Source organism: Rhincodon typus, chromosome 28 (genome assembly GCF_021869965.1).
Source record: "Rhincodon typus isolate 14 chromosome 28, sRhiTyp1.1, whole genome shotgun sequence".
NCBI classification, from domain to species: Eukaryota; Metazoa; Chordata; class Chondrichthyes; order Orectolobiformes; family Rhincodontidae; genus Rhincodon; species Rhincodon typus.
Window position 1 is genome coordinate 21,659,446 of NC_063359.1, and position 17,660 is coordinate 21,677,105.

Sequence of the window (17,660 nt, forward strand, 5' to 3'; positions counted from 1 at the left end):
AATCCAGACCCACTGTGCACCCAGAGATGCGCTCTCAATCCAGACCCGCTGTGCACCCAGAGATGCGCTCTCAATCCAGACCCGCTGTGCACCCAGAAATACGCTCTCAATCCAGACCCGCTGTGCACCCAGAGGTACGCTCTCAGTGCAGACCCACTGAGCACCCAGAGATGCGCTCTCAATCCAGACTTGCACTGCACTGATTGTGACATTTGTCTGCTTTGTGGGTGGGAAGCTGGAGGTCCTGGTGACTAGGCTAATGCTGAGGAGGGTTATCCTCTTCCCCGATGGCCAGCAGAGGAAGCCCACACCATCAGACCCTGGCATCCTGCTCTGAGGTTGCCACCCAGTTCATTGATGTCACAGCTATCTGATCCAATGCCCAACATTGAAAGAAGAAGGTCAATTATCATCTTCTAATGCCAGGGGAGGCACCACTATCTTCTCCCTGATACCTCACACTCTTTCTCTCTGTTATAACACTCACCTCCCACCAAGGATCACGCTCTTCCCCTCTCACTGTTATATGCAAAAGCGTCTCCCCTCACTCACTCTAACCCACCCTGAACCTCCACGCCTCCCCATCTTCCTAGGCCTGCAGTCCCTGTGTGCTACCTAGCCACTCTCACTCTGGACACCTAGCTTGACCCTCACCAACTGCCGTACTCACAGCGGTATTACTCACTTTCATCTGACTCTACCCCTCCCTCTCTCTCATTCCAGGAGAAAACAGCTCAGAATAGGGCAGAAAGGGCCAAGCAGGTGGTGGACTGCCTGATGTTTGTTCCCCCACTCTCTGAGGGGATGATTTTGATCCTGACCAGTCTGGATTGGTGCCCAAGTCTATCCTTGACTTACTCTGCTGGGAGCCCTTGACTGAAAACTGTCTCCCTTGATAGAGGACAGCTACCAACCAGGACGAGCTTCCTGCTCTCTGGCAGCGCTATGAGTGCCAGTGACCTGGGGCATTTCTGTCTCATCCAGCTATGGAGCAGTCACAGTGAGCTGCTCACAAGATTGTGGTCCCACTCTCTCTAATCCCGAATACCCTCCAAGGTGTTGGTATCTGGGCTGATGGGGGACGCAGGAGGCAGTGCCTTGCTGATGCTTCCTCGTAGGCCTTAGTACTCTCAGAGATCAAGGGCAGAGAGATCTCTCTGCCTATAAACTCTGGGTCTGTGTCCTCTGCTCTCTCACTGCACCTGACGAAGGGGCTGTGCTCCAAAAGCTTGCGTGATTTCAAATAAACCTGTTGGACTATAACCTGGCATCATGTGATTTCTGACTTTGTCCCCCCCTACCCCGAGTCCAACACTGGCACCTCCACATCATGTCTAGATCTCTTGGCAACAAACCCTCCAAAACCCTTGACACAATTAGGACTTAGCCAAAAATAATTGCAAGATTCAGCCCAGAATGTATTTACAAAAGAGAAATAAGGAAAATTTAAGACTTTGCTTTAAACACAGCGCTGATGAATTGTCTGAAGGATTACTTTTATTAATTTTTGAACAAATTGTAAACCACCACAATCGTTGCAGTCCCTGTGGTGCAAATCACTGCACAAAACCAACCTAACAAAAGGAATGTTGATGTAGATTCTTCAACAATATCACTGAAAGAAATGGATAGAGTGTTTATTGATGCACATTATTTTCGGAGTAAAAGGAATGATCAGAATGTTGTTACCTTGTTCCCTCTAAATGGCCTCCTAATTTCTCTAATACAATGACAAGTTCCTTTTAGGTTCATTTGAAAGCACAAATAATTTTGAAAACTTGTTTTTAAATTGTAAATTTATAATGTTTTAGCTATTAAAAATGTTTAGATCACTGACAATATTACATAATTGTTAGCCTAACCGGGCTTGAGTTCTCAAACGTCTGTTTCAGATGCAACAGTATCAATAGCTGAGTCAGGATGCCATCAAATCTCGATGACAACAGATAATGTGCAACCTAGATACAAGAATCTAAGGGGTTGCTAATCACGCGAAGAAGCTGCAATGTAATCATTAATGTGGCATGGTGGCTCAGTGGCTGGTACTGCTGCCTCACAGAACCAGGGATCTGGGTTCAATTCCAACCTTGGGCGTCTGTCTGGGTGGAGTTTGCATATTCTCCCTGTGTCTGCATGGGTTTTCTCCCACAGTCCAAATATGCACAAATTAGGTGGATTGGCCGTGGAAAATGCAGGATTATGGGGTAGGGGTTCGTTCTGGCTGGGAGAGTTGGTGTGGCCTTGATGGGCCAAATGGCCTGCTTCCATACTGTGGTTGGTTGACTTGCTGAGCTGGTTCGTTGTTCCGCAGACGTTTCATTACCCTGCTGGGTAACATCATCAGTGCAGCTTCTGATGAAGCGCCGTTGTGTTTTCCCACCTGGTTTTTAAACTCTGGAGTCCGTTGAGCTGGATTACCTCTCTTCCAGTTTTCCTTTGTAGTGGAGTGTACATGGGGTCGAGTTCTATGTGTTTGTTGATGGCTTTCTTCGTGGAGTACCGGAGTTCACTCTTCCCTTATCAAATTCGGACTCAGTGGACACTTACAATTTGGACAATCAAATAAAGAGCAAAATACTGCAGGTGCTGCAAATCTGAAATACAAACAGAAAATGCTGGAGAAACTCAGCAGATCTGGCAGCATCTGTGGAGAGAGAAACAGAGTTAATGTTTCAAGTTATCATGAAGGTGAGTTGCTTTGTGTTATCAGCACATACTTGTAGCAGAATCTGCCATTATAGATGATATCACCAAGATGTACTATATAGATTTTCAGGAAGGATCAAAACCCTACTCTGGTGTTCATCGTCAGTGATCTTGCAGAAATCAGTAAGTGAGACGGTGTTCTTGTTGGGATAAGCATGATTGAAACTAATAAAGAACACAGTGCCTCAGAGCCAAATGCCAAGAAGAGACATTAGCCAACAGTGTCAAGATCAGCCAGCCAGTTATATGGAGCAGAATAGCCTATGGTCGTTGTCACAGGGTCACTATTGCATTGTTTTTGTTGGCTTAAGAAGAAACCGGAATGAAAGATATCAAATAGGTGGTGGGAGGTGTAAGGTGTAACTACTGAGACAGCACAATTCTTTAACAAAGTTTGTCTTTGCAAGTTTTTTTTGTCCTATAGCTTAAATCAGTTTCCTCCAAACCTTTACCAACCAATGGGCATGCATCTTCCTTATCGTTTATATTCAGACCCCTTGTGATTTGGACACCGATATAAAATAAGCTCTCAATTTTCTTTTCTCCAAGGAAAGCAGCCACCAGCTCGGTTCGCGAAAAACGACAACACCTCCCAGTCACAAACCACTTCAACACCCCCTCTCACTCCCTGGACGACATGTCCATCTTGGGCCTCCTCCAGTGCCACAACGATGCCACTCGAAAACTGGAGGAACAGCACCTCATATTTCGCCTTGGCACCCTACAACCCAATGGTCTCAATGTGGACTTTACGAGCTTCAAAATCTCCCCACCCCCAACCTCATCCCAACACCAGCACCCCCCCTCACCCCTGCCTCCTTAACCTGTCCGTCTTCTCTCCCACCTATCCGCTCCTCCTATATCACTGACCAATCCCCATCCCCACTTCCTACCTACACTCACCTTTACTAGCTTCATCCCCGCCTCCTGAACCTGTCCACCTTCCTTCCCACCTACCTGCCCCTCCCTCCTCACTGACCAACCCCATCCCAACTCCCTACCTATACTCACCTCTATTAGCTTCATCCCCGCCTCCTTGACCTGTCCATCTTCTCTCCACCTATCTGCTCCACTATCCACCTTCTATCACCACCCCCCCCTCTCTATTTATTTCAGAGCCCCCTTTCCCTCCCCCATTTCTGAAGAAGGGTCCAGACCCAAAACGTCAACTTTTCTGCACTTCTGATGCTGCCTGGCCTGCTGTGTTCCTTCAGCTCCACACCTTGTTATCTCAGACTCCAGTATCGGCAGTCCCTACTATCTCACCAGCTTCTTCAGTTATCCAAACGTATAAATATGTTCTTAAGTTATTCTTCCAGGGGCATTGCCAGCAGAGCCAGTCTTTCAGAAGGTAGAGTTGAAAAAGACAAATAGAAGACATTTTCAAGCTTATGATTATAATGGCTATGAATCCTAGCCTGAGATTTAAAAAGCTTTAATAGCAATGTTTGTTAGCATGTGAGCAGAAAATCAAATAATACAGGTGAACATTGTTAATTTTGGAAGGGAAAACAAATGAACAAAATGTTATTTAATGCGGAAAAGCTGCAGAAAGTTGCAATGTGAAAGGACTTGGGGATACATGAGGATAGGTGCAGCAGGTTATCAGGAAGGCTAATGGATTGTTGGCCTTTATTTCAAGGGGATTGGAGGATAACAGTATGGAATTCTAGCTGCAGCTGTACAACGTGAGCAATTTTGATCTCCTTGTTTAAGAAAAAATGTTATTTCATTGGAAGGTATTCAGAGAAGATTCACGAGGATGATCCCCGGTATGGAGGGATAGTCTTATAAGGATATAGGTTGGGATTCTATTCATTGGAGTTCAGAAGAATGAGAGGTGATCTCAGGGTTGTGAATTTTGGAACTTCTTGTCACAGAGAGCTGTGGGGCCAGAGTCCTTGTGCATATACAAGGCTGAGATAGATAGATTCTTGATCAGTCAGCGTATCAAGGGTTAAGAGGAAAGGGCAGGAAAGTGGACATGAGGAGTATTGGATCAGTCAAGATCCTATTGAATGGTGGAGCAGTCTCAAGGAGCTGAATGGCCTACTTTTGTTCCTATGGTCTATGGCCTCGGAACTAACAGCATTTGTGATGAAAATGTTTGCACATTTATTACGCATACTCACAATCTGATTATTACTAAAGTGTTCAATTTTTATTAGTTTGCCTTGAGTAGGCTGTTACTACTTTTGATTTTTTGAATTTTAAAATAACACGTTCAGAACATAAACAGGAATGCATGTCATTGTTTTGAAACTACAAGTAAGCTGTCATAAGATTTTCTTTTTCTCCCTCAGGGATGATGTGTCAAATCGATATCAACGAATGTGAAAGCAATCCTTGTGAAAACGGAGGCGATTGTGAAGATGGTATTGCGGATTATAGTTGCCGTTGTCCTGCAATGGATGATGATGGTGTCTTCTGGGGAGGAAAGAACTGCTCAATTCAGTTAGATGGCTGCCTTGAACACCAATGTGATAATGGAGCAACATGTATCCCAAACTTGCTGGATGGCACTCACAGTTACAATTGCAAATGTCCTCCTGGTTATTATGATGCTTCTTGTTCAAAATCAACAACTTTCTCCTTATTCAGTGGCTATGTGACTGTACAAGTTCCAAATACTAATCGGAATAGAACAGCAGCTCAAGATGAGCCATTTAGCATCAGTCTCCGCTTTAGGACAACCATACCAAATGTGCTGTTACTCTACCGAGGAGATATACTTACTGAATACATGCATGTTCAACTTTATAGCGGTCAGCTGATGTCCATAGCTGTGATAAATAGTCAGATAATTAGCATTTCATTCATTCATCAAGTTAACGATGGTGAATGGCATCAGCTAACAGTTCAAATGGGTGAAAGTTTCCAAGTCAACTTGACACATCCTAGTTGCCCAAATTACACTTGTTCAAACTCAAAGGCCATTGATGCAGTTACCCTTCCCTCACTGCATGCATTTCAGACGACACACATTGGTGGCCTCCCAGGAATGTTCTTTCCAATTCAGGATTATTTTACTGGTTGCATACAGGATTTGGAAATTGATAACAGGGCTATATTACCACAAACAATTTCAAAAAATATGTCACTGAGATTTACACTTGGCTGCAAGAAGATAAACTGGTGCCGACAGAATCCATGTAACAATAATGGCAAGTGTGTCGATTTGTGGACAAATTATAAATGTGATTGTTTCCGGCCATTTGCAGGCCCCACATGCCTTCACGGTAAGCATATTAGAGTTTATTTTAATGTGATTATTAGAGAGATATTGAGAGTCAATTCAGATTAGAGCTACATTTATGACCTAGAAGATCAGATAGTCAATTTTCTGTCATGATCATGAGCCTGTTTTAACCCTTTCTTGTGAAAAGCTCAAAACGAAATGTTCAAATAATTAATATTTATGCTACTAAACATAATCCTGGTCTTTACCTCGCAGCTGGAATTGATAGACAATTTGCAAGTATTGAGGAATAAGAAAAATGTCAAGCACATGTATGAAAACAAAAAAGCTATTTTGCACAATACCGTATTCATTTCTTAATTTATAAAGAACGTTTAACAAGTTTCCTCTTTGTAAAAAAAACCGCAACTATCACCACTTTATTTTCATTTCCATTTCCAATGCACCATACAGATGTTTAAATCCCTACTCATTAGCCCAGCACAAAGAGGAGAATTATTAATAAACATAAAATGATCATTTCACTCTAATTTCATTAACAAGACTAAAGTTATGCCAAAGACTAGCTTCCATAGCTTTTGCTCAGGACATGCCTAATTCTATATATCCAATCATGCCTTTAATCAGGTACAATACATAAAGTTTAGATTTGAAAATAGCACATCGTCCACTTTTAAAGTCAACTTATAGAAGTCCATATTGACTGAAATCTGTATCTTTTAATGTTAGGAATATGACATCTTTACTAGGCATCAAGATATTTTAATAAAAATAGTTCAGAGTGGATTCTTCACAAATAAACATTTATCAGTAAATCCAAAGATGCTGGTGTTGCAGTGTATACAGATTGACAGTGACATTTGCCATCAACAATTACAACATACCAATTAAGTCAGCTATTTTGGATAATTCAATAACTTATTCACATTTTCCTCCCTGATAGAAAACATTTCAAATTTTCTAAAGTGTTGCAATAACACAGCAGTGAAAAAACAAATTACCAAATAAAACTGCATTTACTCATTTTGGACACATCACAATGAAAGACTTTGAAACCACCAGAACTCCAGGGTGAATAGCAGTAGTGGTGTCTGTCTGCAACCTGCCCAAGTGAGTGAGTAATGAATTGGGGAAGAAGGAGGGTCTAGGTACACTATGGAGAAATCAGTAATATTGTTATAACTCTACACTTTAACTAATTTCTACAAAATAACACATGCTTCCAACACCTATTTTGAATGTGATCTGTCCAATTCATGATCTTGCTCCTGAACTCAAAAGTTTCTTTCAAGTTCTGAGCACAGTTTGATATAATGATTACTCAAACATTTCAAATGCAACTTAATTGTTAGACTTGTTGAAACCTCCAGTGTCTATCATTTGATGTTTCCTTGAAGTCACTTGGATTTATTTACGGCTTTGCAATTTTTAAAACTGCATTCCAAATTCTCTGGGAGGCGTGTGGGGTTAATGCTTAATTTCTACAACCTAGAATGGTTTTACCATTCAATGCTCGTTGTAGGTAAATCATAATAATAGTAATGCACCTACTACAAAGTAGTGTAGACTGTATTCGCTGTTGAACCCATACCAACCATTGAATAAATCTGCCCTCATTCCATTCAACAATAATTACAGTAATTTCTGGCACTGCTTTTTGTAGGGTTGTTGGAAAGTAATTAGGAATGCAATGGTTTGCTATATCACCCAAGTGTGCAGTGTCATTATAAGACTTTACTTCAACAGAAACATTCTGCATTGAGTATCATTGATGCTGTTGTATGAGAAATCCTGACCACACTGTTGTATGAAACTGTGTTCAGTGCTGTTCACCAGGGTTGAGCCTTCAAAAAGATGTAGTTTGTTGCATGGTAGCAACAAGTTACAGATTACATTAATGCAATAGACATTGTTAAGGAGACAAAGAAGAAGACTTGGATGCTACGTTTTATTTTTTCAAGATCCTAAACTGTTCTCCTACTGAATCTACACTGGTGCTGCTTAAGGCACTCCTCAATTTTAAGCCTTTCAGATTCTTACACTGTTATAAAACATCTCCCACAAGTTATTTTTTTCAATATTTATATGATACATTTATTGCTGGTACCCCATCTCCCTCCAAGTCTCTGACTTTACAAACTCAGCGAATCTGAAGGTCTCAGTATACTCCCAGAATTCATTCTCTTTAGACTTATATTAACAGCAGTTCTCTGAGCACAAGATTGGTGACCTTCATTTTGCTCCTTGTGAGGGCTGAAAGCCCCCTTTAAACTTTTAATCTCTTGGATTCCCTTCAGAGGACAGCTGTCCAGTTGAAACAGGCAATTTCTTTCTAGCAGTGTCCTGGATCTCTGAAAATTGGTCAAATCTTCTCAGTGGTGGCTTCCATGGGGTTGTTTGCATCATGTCATCAGTCTGTGTTCGCAGATTTTTGTTCTCAATCTGCCGCTCAATCTGTGTGTTGAAAGGTGTTGACTACTTTAATCCGTTGATTACTTTGGATGTTCTTATTTGGACTTAGCAATTGTATAATTGGTGGAACCACCACGTCCAGTTCTTCCTCAGTTCTGCTGGTTGGTGATTGCTTTTTGCTTGGCATGTTTTCTGTCAATGTTACTGAACATTCTTTCTGGGAATATAAAGAAACAACATTTTCTCTTTGAATTTTCTTCTTCTGAGTCATTTCAGCATCTATTTCAGACTTTAATCTGCCATTACTATTTATTTATCAAGTTATGACTTACCTCAGTTGAAGATATATCAGTGAGGTCAACTCAGGTATACTAGTCATTGGTTATGAGGTTGTTAGTTTCTGCTTGCAAACGTTGCTGATCAATGCAGCCTGGACCTCTCATTGATATTGACAGCAGAGAAAACATTTCTGCCAATCCAGTAACGTCATAAGTTTCTATCTTGCTTGCAGCATGATACAATTTCTTTAAGCCAACATAACTAATCTCACTTGATGATGTCTCCTGTTTGGGTCTCTCCATGAGTCTAGGGATCCTACGAAATCTTCTACAGTTTGTCCTTTGACTGGTCGCTCCTCTATGACCAACTGGTCCTGGACCGGTTTTCTCAGCTTTAACTAGTTTAATTCCTTCTGGCATTTGAATATAATTTAGTTTAAGGCACATGTTCATTGAAGATAATTTAGTTTAAGGCATATGTCCACAGAGTGAGAATCCTTGCTATCGAGTACATGCACGTTTTTTTACTATCTGACACCCATACTTAACTCTCACATACTCTCACCCCTTATTTTAGAGAAATTCTTATAGTGTATCTCAAATCTAAAGTGGCATACCTCTTGAGAATGTACAGTTGCACTGATGTCATCTCTGGACAGTGCATTTTCAATCATTGTTCTCTAACTGACAATGTATTGAAACTCACTTTTGCATCAAACTAAAAATTAGTGAAATGCCCATTGATATAAATATCCTCTTTTCAAAAGGCTAGGTCTGGATCACTTAACTGCCCCCCAGCAAGCCATTAGGCCTTTTTCTTTAAGTTTTGGCTTGTTATACCTCATTAACCTGTTAGTGTAGGTATTTATTCCACTTCTTGTTTTTCTGTGACTATGGCCTGCTTCAGCACATTTTCTGAAAGTGACCCACGGTGTGACAGATGAACATTCCTTTTTAAATGCTAGTTATTATCTATGCCAGTGAGCTTTAATTGCTATATAGCACAGGCAGGGACCTTTAATATGTGGGACCACCATGTTCAGTTCCTCAGTTATGCTGGTTGATGATTGCTTTTTGCTTGGCATGTTTTCTGTCAATGTTACTGAACGTTCTTTCTGGGAATATAAAAAAACATTTTCTCTTTGAATTTTCCTCTTCTGAGTCATTTCAGCATCTATTATCAGACTTTAATCTGTCAATACTATTTATTTATCAAGTTATGACTTACCTCAGTTGAAGATACATCAGTGAGGTCAAGTCAGGTATACTAGTCATTGGTTATGAGGTTGTTAGTTTCTGCTTGCAAGCCTTGCTGATCAATGCAGCCTGGACCTCTCATTGATATTGACAGCAAAGAAATCATTTCTGCCAATCCAGTAACGTCAAAAGTTTCTATCTTGCTTACAGCATGATATAATTTTTTTTAAGCCAACGTAACTAATCTCACTTGATACAGTCTCCTGTTTGGGTCTCTCCATGAGTCTTTAATATGCCTTTAATATGTGACTTTTTTTTGCTTACTCGACTGGTTGCTCGTATATTTCTATTGTGTTTTTTAACCTAAGAATTGAATAAATTCTGCTGTTCTCTTGTGATAATGTTAATCTTATCCTCAGGTTTGATCTGTACTGCTTCCATATTTTGGCTTCATTCACTATTTGTATGACATTCTCTACACTCAAATCATCCTTCAACTGTAATTAATAGGAGAGAGACTCATCAGCAATTCCAACAATAATCATGTCTCATAAATTCTGATTTTAAATCACCATTGTCACATTTTTTCATCAATATGTAGAAATCATTAATGATTTTATCTATGGATTTGCCAAATGCTGAATTGTTCCATTTTACTGTTTTAAGAATTTAATTTGTTCTGAAGTTAGAGTTGTCAAAGTCTTCATATCTCTTCAGAAGTATTTGTTGCTTATTTACAACCTGGTGAACAATAACATTATTAACTATGAGCCCAGCTGTGTATAGATGCATATTAACTTGTTCATCTTCTGAATTAGTAAGCAAATTGGAAGCAATTCTGCATCATAAGAGTTGTTTTCTCCAGGAAGTCCAGATCTTTGCTTTATTCAGCCCATGTCTGAACTTAAATCTTCCTGCAAATATTATTTGCGATGCCATGCCTAATATGCTTATGTGTATTAGGCCTGGCAGTATCTGTGAACAAAAATCAGAGTTAATGTTTCGACCCCGGTGACTGGCAGTTCTGGGGAAGGGTCTTTATTCATTCACAGGATGAGGGCATCACTGCCTAGGCCAGCATTTATAGCCCATCCCTAATTGTCCAGAGGGCAGTTCAGAGTCAACCACATTGCTGTGGATCTGGAGTCACATGAAGACCAGACCAGGTAAGGATGGCAGTTCCCTGCCCTAAAGGACATTAGTGAGCCAGATGGGTTTTTCCAATAATCGACAATGGAATCATGGTCATCATTAGATTCTTAATTCCAGATATTTTATTGAATTCAAATTCTTCCATCTGCCGTGGTGGGATTTGAACCTTTCCCCAGAGTGTTTCCTGGGTCTCTGGATTAACTGTCCAGCAATAGTACCAGTCACTGGACCTGAAATGTTAACTCTGATTTTTTTCACAGATGCTGCCAGACCTGCTGAGCTTTTCTAGTAACTTCTGTTTTTGTTCCTGATTTACAGCATCTGCAGTTCTTTCAGTTTTTATGATTATGTGTATTCCTTGCTTGTAAGATTTTTACTTTTACAGTAATAGCTGTATTACTGTTCTGTGGTCATACTGAAAGGTTTTCCCATGTTTTTGCACTTGAATGGAGGATTCCCACTTTCTCGTGGCTACTCCAAATGAATCCCTCTATTTGCAGCCTAAGTAAACGATTCCTATTTCCCAATGGATTTACTGAATTAAACACACTGCTTATAGCTTTAACAGAGTTGTACACTTCAACCATGTTATTTTCTGGCTAGTTCCCAGTGTCTGCAGCTCTAAGAACCCCTTTTCTGTCATTCTTTTTTCTGGATAATTCTTTCTGGCTGTAGTTTCAATAAATGTTTCCTGCCATTTTAACACTGGATCTCCCACACAAATGAAGTCTCCAATCTTTCATCTTTGATCAGTCATTGTCTGCTTAGGCTTTGAAAGTGCCCTTTTATTGCTTTAATTCTGGTTTTACAACGTCCCCAGGTCTGAAGCCTTGGTTTGAATTGCTTCCTGGGCCCTTGATTTCCCTTATTGTGGCTGTGCTGGACTCAATTTAGTGCTGACACGTGATCAAAGCTGTAAAATCTTTACTATAGCCTTCTCAGCCTTGCATTTTTGTATCTTTTTTCTTAAGTTTTATGTTACCCAACAGGGATTTTATCTTTACTCATGGAACTTCCAATATCCATTCACTCTCTGGCTCAATGCCAACTTGAGACTATTCCTATTGATCTCCAGCACCTGTAATTGCCTCATAGTGACTTAAAAAAAAAGTTCCAGGGAGCTCCTAACAATCTGCCTGTATTGCATAACAGATCTAAAATACATTTACATTCATTGTAGATTCTGTCTTGTTGAGTCTTGCCTTGAGGGTTTCTTCTTTCTGCTCACTGCATGAGCAGGATTCCTAAAGCTGTGTCTGAACGAAATCTTCAGACTTCAAGCACTGCCAGCATGTAGTATGAGGCAGCCAAACAGAATCTGCACTGCTGCTCACCCTGGGGAATGGCCAATCATTCCCACTGCTCACCCTGGGGAATGGCCAATCATTCCCACCGCTCACCCTGGGGAATGGCCAATCATTCCCACTGCTCACCCTGGGGAATGGCCAATCATTCTCACTGCTCACCCTGGGATAGATTTCCTGGCACCAACCTCTGTTAGGGTAGAGATGTACAGGACCCATTTGGTTTAGTGTGGTATTAGAAAGCTACTTGCTAGACTAACTGGAAGATGATTTTGTCAGAAACAAGGTACAGTTTAGTGTTAACACATTGTGGAGCTGGAGGAACACAGCAGGCCAGGCAGCATCAGAGAAGCAGGAAAGTTGATGTTCCTCCAGCTACACACTGTGTTATCTCTGACTCCAGCATCTGCAGTTCTTACAATCTCTGAGTGAGTTATAGTTTGCATCTAATTGCATGCTACACTGATATGATGGCTATTGTTACAGACACTGTGAGAATGATCTCAATGTTAGCTTTCACTTGAGATCCTAGACATTTCTCGTACTAAATCCATATGGCATCATCTTAGTGGGTAATGTTTAAGGCACTCCTCAGTATTAACCTTTTCAAACTCTTACACAGACTCTATCCCAGGGTGAGCAGGTGCATTTGGCATTATAAAGATAGTCACACTGGTTCTGATGTCTTGAAGGTCAACTACAGAGTCATTAAATATGACAGCAAGATACATGATGCAAACAGGTTGAAATATTTAAAGGGTTAAAAAGAAGAGAATGTTGATTAATGGATTCACTTTAACTCACCAGGCACCACCAATTGCCTGAATGAGTGCAGTTCAAACACTCAAGAAGCTTGGCACCATTCAGTCTGAAGCAGGCCCCTTGATCAGCACCCCACCCAGCAATTTATCATTCACTCCCTCCAACAGCAGTACAGTAGGAGCAGTGCACAACATCTACAAGATTCACTCAGTAACTTGCAAAGCTTCTGTCAACAGTACCTTTCACAGGCATGACCTCTGCTATCATGCAGGACAGTAGGCACGAAGGCAAATCACCATCTGTAAGTTCACCTCAAAACCACACACCAGCCTGAATTGCAACTCTATCACCGTTTGTTCACTGTCACAGGATCAAAATCCTACAAACTCTCTTCCTAACTGAACTGAGAGTGTACCTACGCTTTACTTCTCAAGGACAATAAATATTTTGTTGTTTTTTTTCTTCGGTTTTTTTTTACCTTTTCCAGTCACGGTAAGATCTAAACATTTACATGTTCAAATAGGAGGAAGATCCTCAAAATATTTCTAGGAAAGGTTGCTTTTATTTCCTAAACCTCGTGCTAACTGGTGCATGTGTCCCATCTACCTGATGGCTGTTAATGACATTTTTATTATTTATTTTCAGTAACCACACCATTCTAATTACATCAAAAATGGTTTAAACAGGAAAAGTAACAGCAGAGCCAAGATTCTAAATAGTTTATATTGTTCAAATAAAACTGAGCTTGCCTTCTGTGTAAACAAATTGACAGATAACACACACTGTAAAGTTTAGGAATTAGAAGCATAGAAACATAGAAGATAGGAGCAGGAGGAGGCCATTCGGCCCTTCAAACCTGCTCCGCCATTCTTCACAGTCATGGCTGATCGTCCAATTAAAAGTCGCCTAATCCTGCTTTCTCCCCATAACCTTTGATCCTATTCGCTCTAAGTGCTATATCTAGTCACCTCTTGAATACATTCAATGTTTTGTTACCAACTACTTCCTGTGGTAATGAATTCCACAGGCTCACCAGTCTTTGGGTGAAGAAATGTCTCCTCATCTCCGTCCTAAATGGTCTATCCAGAATCCTCAGACTGTGACCCCTGGTTCTGGACACACCCATCGTCATGAACATCCTCCCTGCATCTACCCTGTCCAGTCCTGTTAGAGTTTTATAAGTCCATATGAGACTCCCCCTCATTCTTCTGAACTCTAGAGAAAATAGTCCCAACCTAGTCAATATCTCCTCATATGTCAGTCCCACCATCCCCAGTATCAGCCTGGTAAGCGTTCGCTGCACTCCCTCGAGAGCAAGAGCATCCTTCCTCAGAAAAGGAGACCAAAACTGCGCACAATACTCTAGGTGTAGCCTCACCAAAGTCTTGTATAACTGCAACAACACATTCCTGCTCCTGTACTCGAAACCTCTCACAGTGAAGGCCAACATATCATTTGCCTTTTTTACTGCCTGCTGCACCTGCATGCTTACCTTCAGCAACTGGTGCACAAGGACACCCAGGTCCCATTGCACACTCCCCTCTCCCAATTTACAGCCATTCAGGTAGTAATCTGCCTTCTTGTTTTTGCTTCTGAAGTGAATAGCCTCACATTTATATATTATAATTGAACTGCAATGAGTGAAAATCAACAGTAGTTTTTGATCACTGAAATTGATAATCAATAGAAAATGAGACAAATGGGAAATATTGTGAATTAGAAATCAGATTGCATTCTAACAGTGCCCTGAAACAGAAGCCAGAAGAACATGGTGAATAAAGAATATAATTTATGAGAGGAGTACCTTGCACCTTTATGCAGGAGTGTAATAAACAAGTTCTGAGCTGAATTCAAGATTTATTTAGAGAGAAATTACCGATAAGTATTTGGTTAATCTCTAAGTAACATTAAATTTATCCTATTAACATTCAATAGAAAACTATTGCACATTGAACAAAGTATTCATTGAATTATCCATGAACTATTTAATGAATGTATTTCCCTCTCAGAAATTTTTGCTGCACATATTTTTAAACGTTCAACAAATCTATTTTCTTCTCCTTCGGCAGAATACGTCTCTGCAACATTCAGCAATGAGAATTCTAGCAGTTTGGCGACTTTTATTATCACGGACAATCCGGGCACAAAATTTGTTATCTCTTTTTTCATACGTACACGAAAGGTAGCTGGCTTCCTAATGCAATTCAGGCATGGTACAATTCCTTATCTCACAATATATCTGAATAACAGCAGCATTTACATCAAAACGAACGTTTTGATGATAAACTCATCAATGAACCTTGCTGATGGCATTAAGCGACTGATAGAAATTCGTTTTGATGAAGCCTGGGTAACCGTTACTGCTTCAGATGTTATTCTGCTAGACTTTCTATTGTCTTCTGTGAAGATTCAACCTTTTGACATTGTTCAGATTGGTCAAGATCCTCATGATTCTGCTCAATGGGGAGGGCCTTTCAAGGGCTGCCTGCAGGATGTAAGGCTCAACAATATACAACTAGAGTTTTACCCGCTGGAAGAGGGAAATTACAGCTCATCGCTTGATATTTACAGCAATAAGACACTTGTAAATGTGATCGAGGATTGTGTCAGTGATGATTCTTGTATGGTAAGAAAATAACGTGTTTTCATATTTTACACATCCAGTTGTTTCAGATTTAGTGATTTAAGATTGGAATTGCTATCCTACTACTCTACAAATTAGAAGTTATCAGAAAAGGTAAAAGTAGCACATCAATCATGGCTCTCACAAACATCTCAAAGTGTTACACATGCAATAAATTTATTTTTGAAGTTCAGCCAATGCTGTGATGACAGATAACTGGGCATAAATGAGTTACATAATGAAATGAACAATTATTTAAGATCTTCCTTGTATTGTTTGGGAAAAAATATTTGCTGAATAAGAGAGACTGACATGCAAGGTCTTGGCCCCAGGGTCAGGGTCCCAGCATTTCAGCTTCAACATAGCAGAAAGAGGGAGGCAGCAACAGGATAAACTGAGGCCTGGGAATCGGGGGACAGCAGAGAGAAGGAGTCCTAGTTTAACAACTGCAGCTTCAGGGCACTGCTGACTGGGAAATCGAATCAAACAGTGCTGTCACAGGGAAGTGGTGGGTTGATTGGTTTATGATTTTAAAGCATGTATTTGTTTTGAAAGAAGGGATTAATTGAGTAGCAACAGGAATAAGTGAAGACCAGGGCCAGCATAATAAATTAATATCAGAAACCAAACTAGGATAAGGGAAGGAAAGTTAACATAAGGGAAGTAACTTTATAGTCTTCTTACACAGGCATGGTTATTTTATTGGGAAAGGATTAACTGAGGGACTTAAATGAGGTTGTGACTACAGATCTCACACCCTTACTAGGGTCCTCCCGTGCTTTGCGGTAAGGCATGGAAGCTTCAGTTGGCCCTGGTTGCCACACGTGCAGGAAGTGTGTCCAGCTGCAGTTAATGGCTAGCCACAACTTGGAGCTGGAACTGCGGATGAATTTACTATGGAGCATCTGAGATGCTGAGTATCGTGGACAGCACATTCCGTGAGTTGGTCACACCACTGATAAATGCTGAAAAGGCACCATCTGATGACCACCATGTGGTATAGAGAAAGGCAGATTGTGCAAGAGTTCCCTGTGGCCATTCCCCTTTCTAACAGATATACAGATTTGGATACTGTTGGGGAGATGACTGAGCAGGGGAAAGCACAGGGGATGGCCACAGAAAAGATTCCAGGATGGTGTGTTATCACCCAGGGTCAGGGATGCCACTGAATGGCCGTAGGGCATTCCGAGGTGGGGTGGGGTGGGGGCGCGGTGGTGAACAGACGGAGTTTGTGGTACATATCGGTAGCAATGATATAGGTAGAAAAAATGATGACATCCTGCAAGCAGAATTTGGGGACATAGTATGTAGGTTAAAATGCAGGACCAAAAACTGCTGGATTGCTACTGGTACCACGGGCTATTAAGCTTTGAAATGGAGGTTATTCCAGATGACTGCATGGCTGGAGAGATGCTATTGGAGGGAGAGCTTTAGATTTCAGGGACGTTGGGACCGCTTTAGGGCTGGTGGGACTCGTACAAGGGCAGATGGGTTGTACCTGAACCGGAATGGGACCGGCATCCTTGTGGAGAAGTTAATGAGTGCTGTTGGGGAGGATTTAAACTAACCTGACAGGGTTGGGATCCAGAGAGAAGGTTCAGCAGGGAGGAGATGATCAGTCAAAATTAGAAGAGAAGCAAGGGCATCAGGAACGCATAGGAATTGTTGCCTAGTTAAGGCACAAGGGAGTTTGGCAAGATTGGATGGTATCCTTTTAATGTAAGGAGTCTGATGGCCAAGGAAGATGAATGGAGGGCACATGTTAAAACATGGGTGTATGATGTCACTGCTATCACTGAGGCATGGTTGAGAGAAGGGCAGGACTGGCAGTTTAATAATCCAGGATATAGAGCCTTCAGACAACAGAGGGGAAAAGAGGTGAAAGAGGAATGGATGTCACAATAAAGTTGCCAGAAAAGCTCAGCAGGTCTGGCAGCATCTGTGAAGGAGAAAACAGAGTTAACGTTTCTGGTCTGGAGACCATTCCTCAGAGCTGAGTTCTGAGGAAGGGTCACCGAACCCGAAAC

General features: G+C 41.1%; 1 protein-coding gene across 3 annotated transcripts in view; it reads left to right on the forward strand.

The window, feature by feature from the left end:
* Positions 1–17,660, forward strand: part of LOC109912629 (protein crumbs homolog 2-like) — a 177,051-nt gene that overhangs the window by 129,856 nt on the left and 29,535 nt on the right. For all 3 annotated transcript variants that reach the window (XR_007265085.1, XM_020512060.2, XM_048613819.1), the window contains 2 exons: positions 5,010–5,945; positions 15,080–15,636. Coding sequence is in view for 2 of the 3 variants with exons in the window: in XM_020512060.2 (XP_020367649.2) it covers positions 5,010–5,945; positions 15,080–15,636 (1,493 nt within the window). In the remaining variant the exon portion in view is untranslated. The remainder of the gene's footprint in view (positions 1–5,009; positions 5,946–15,079; positions 15,637–17,660) is intronic.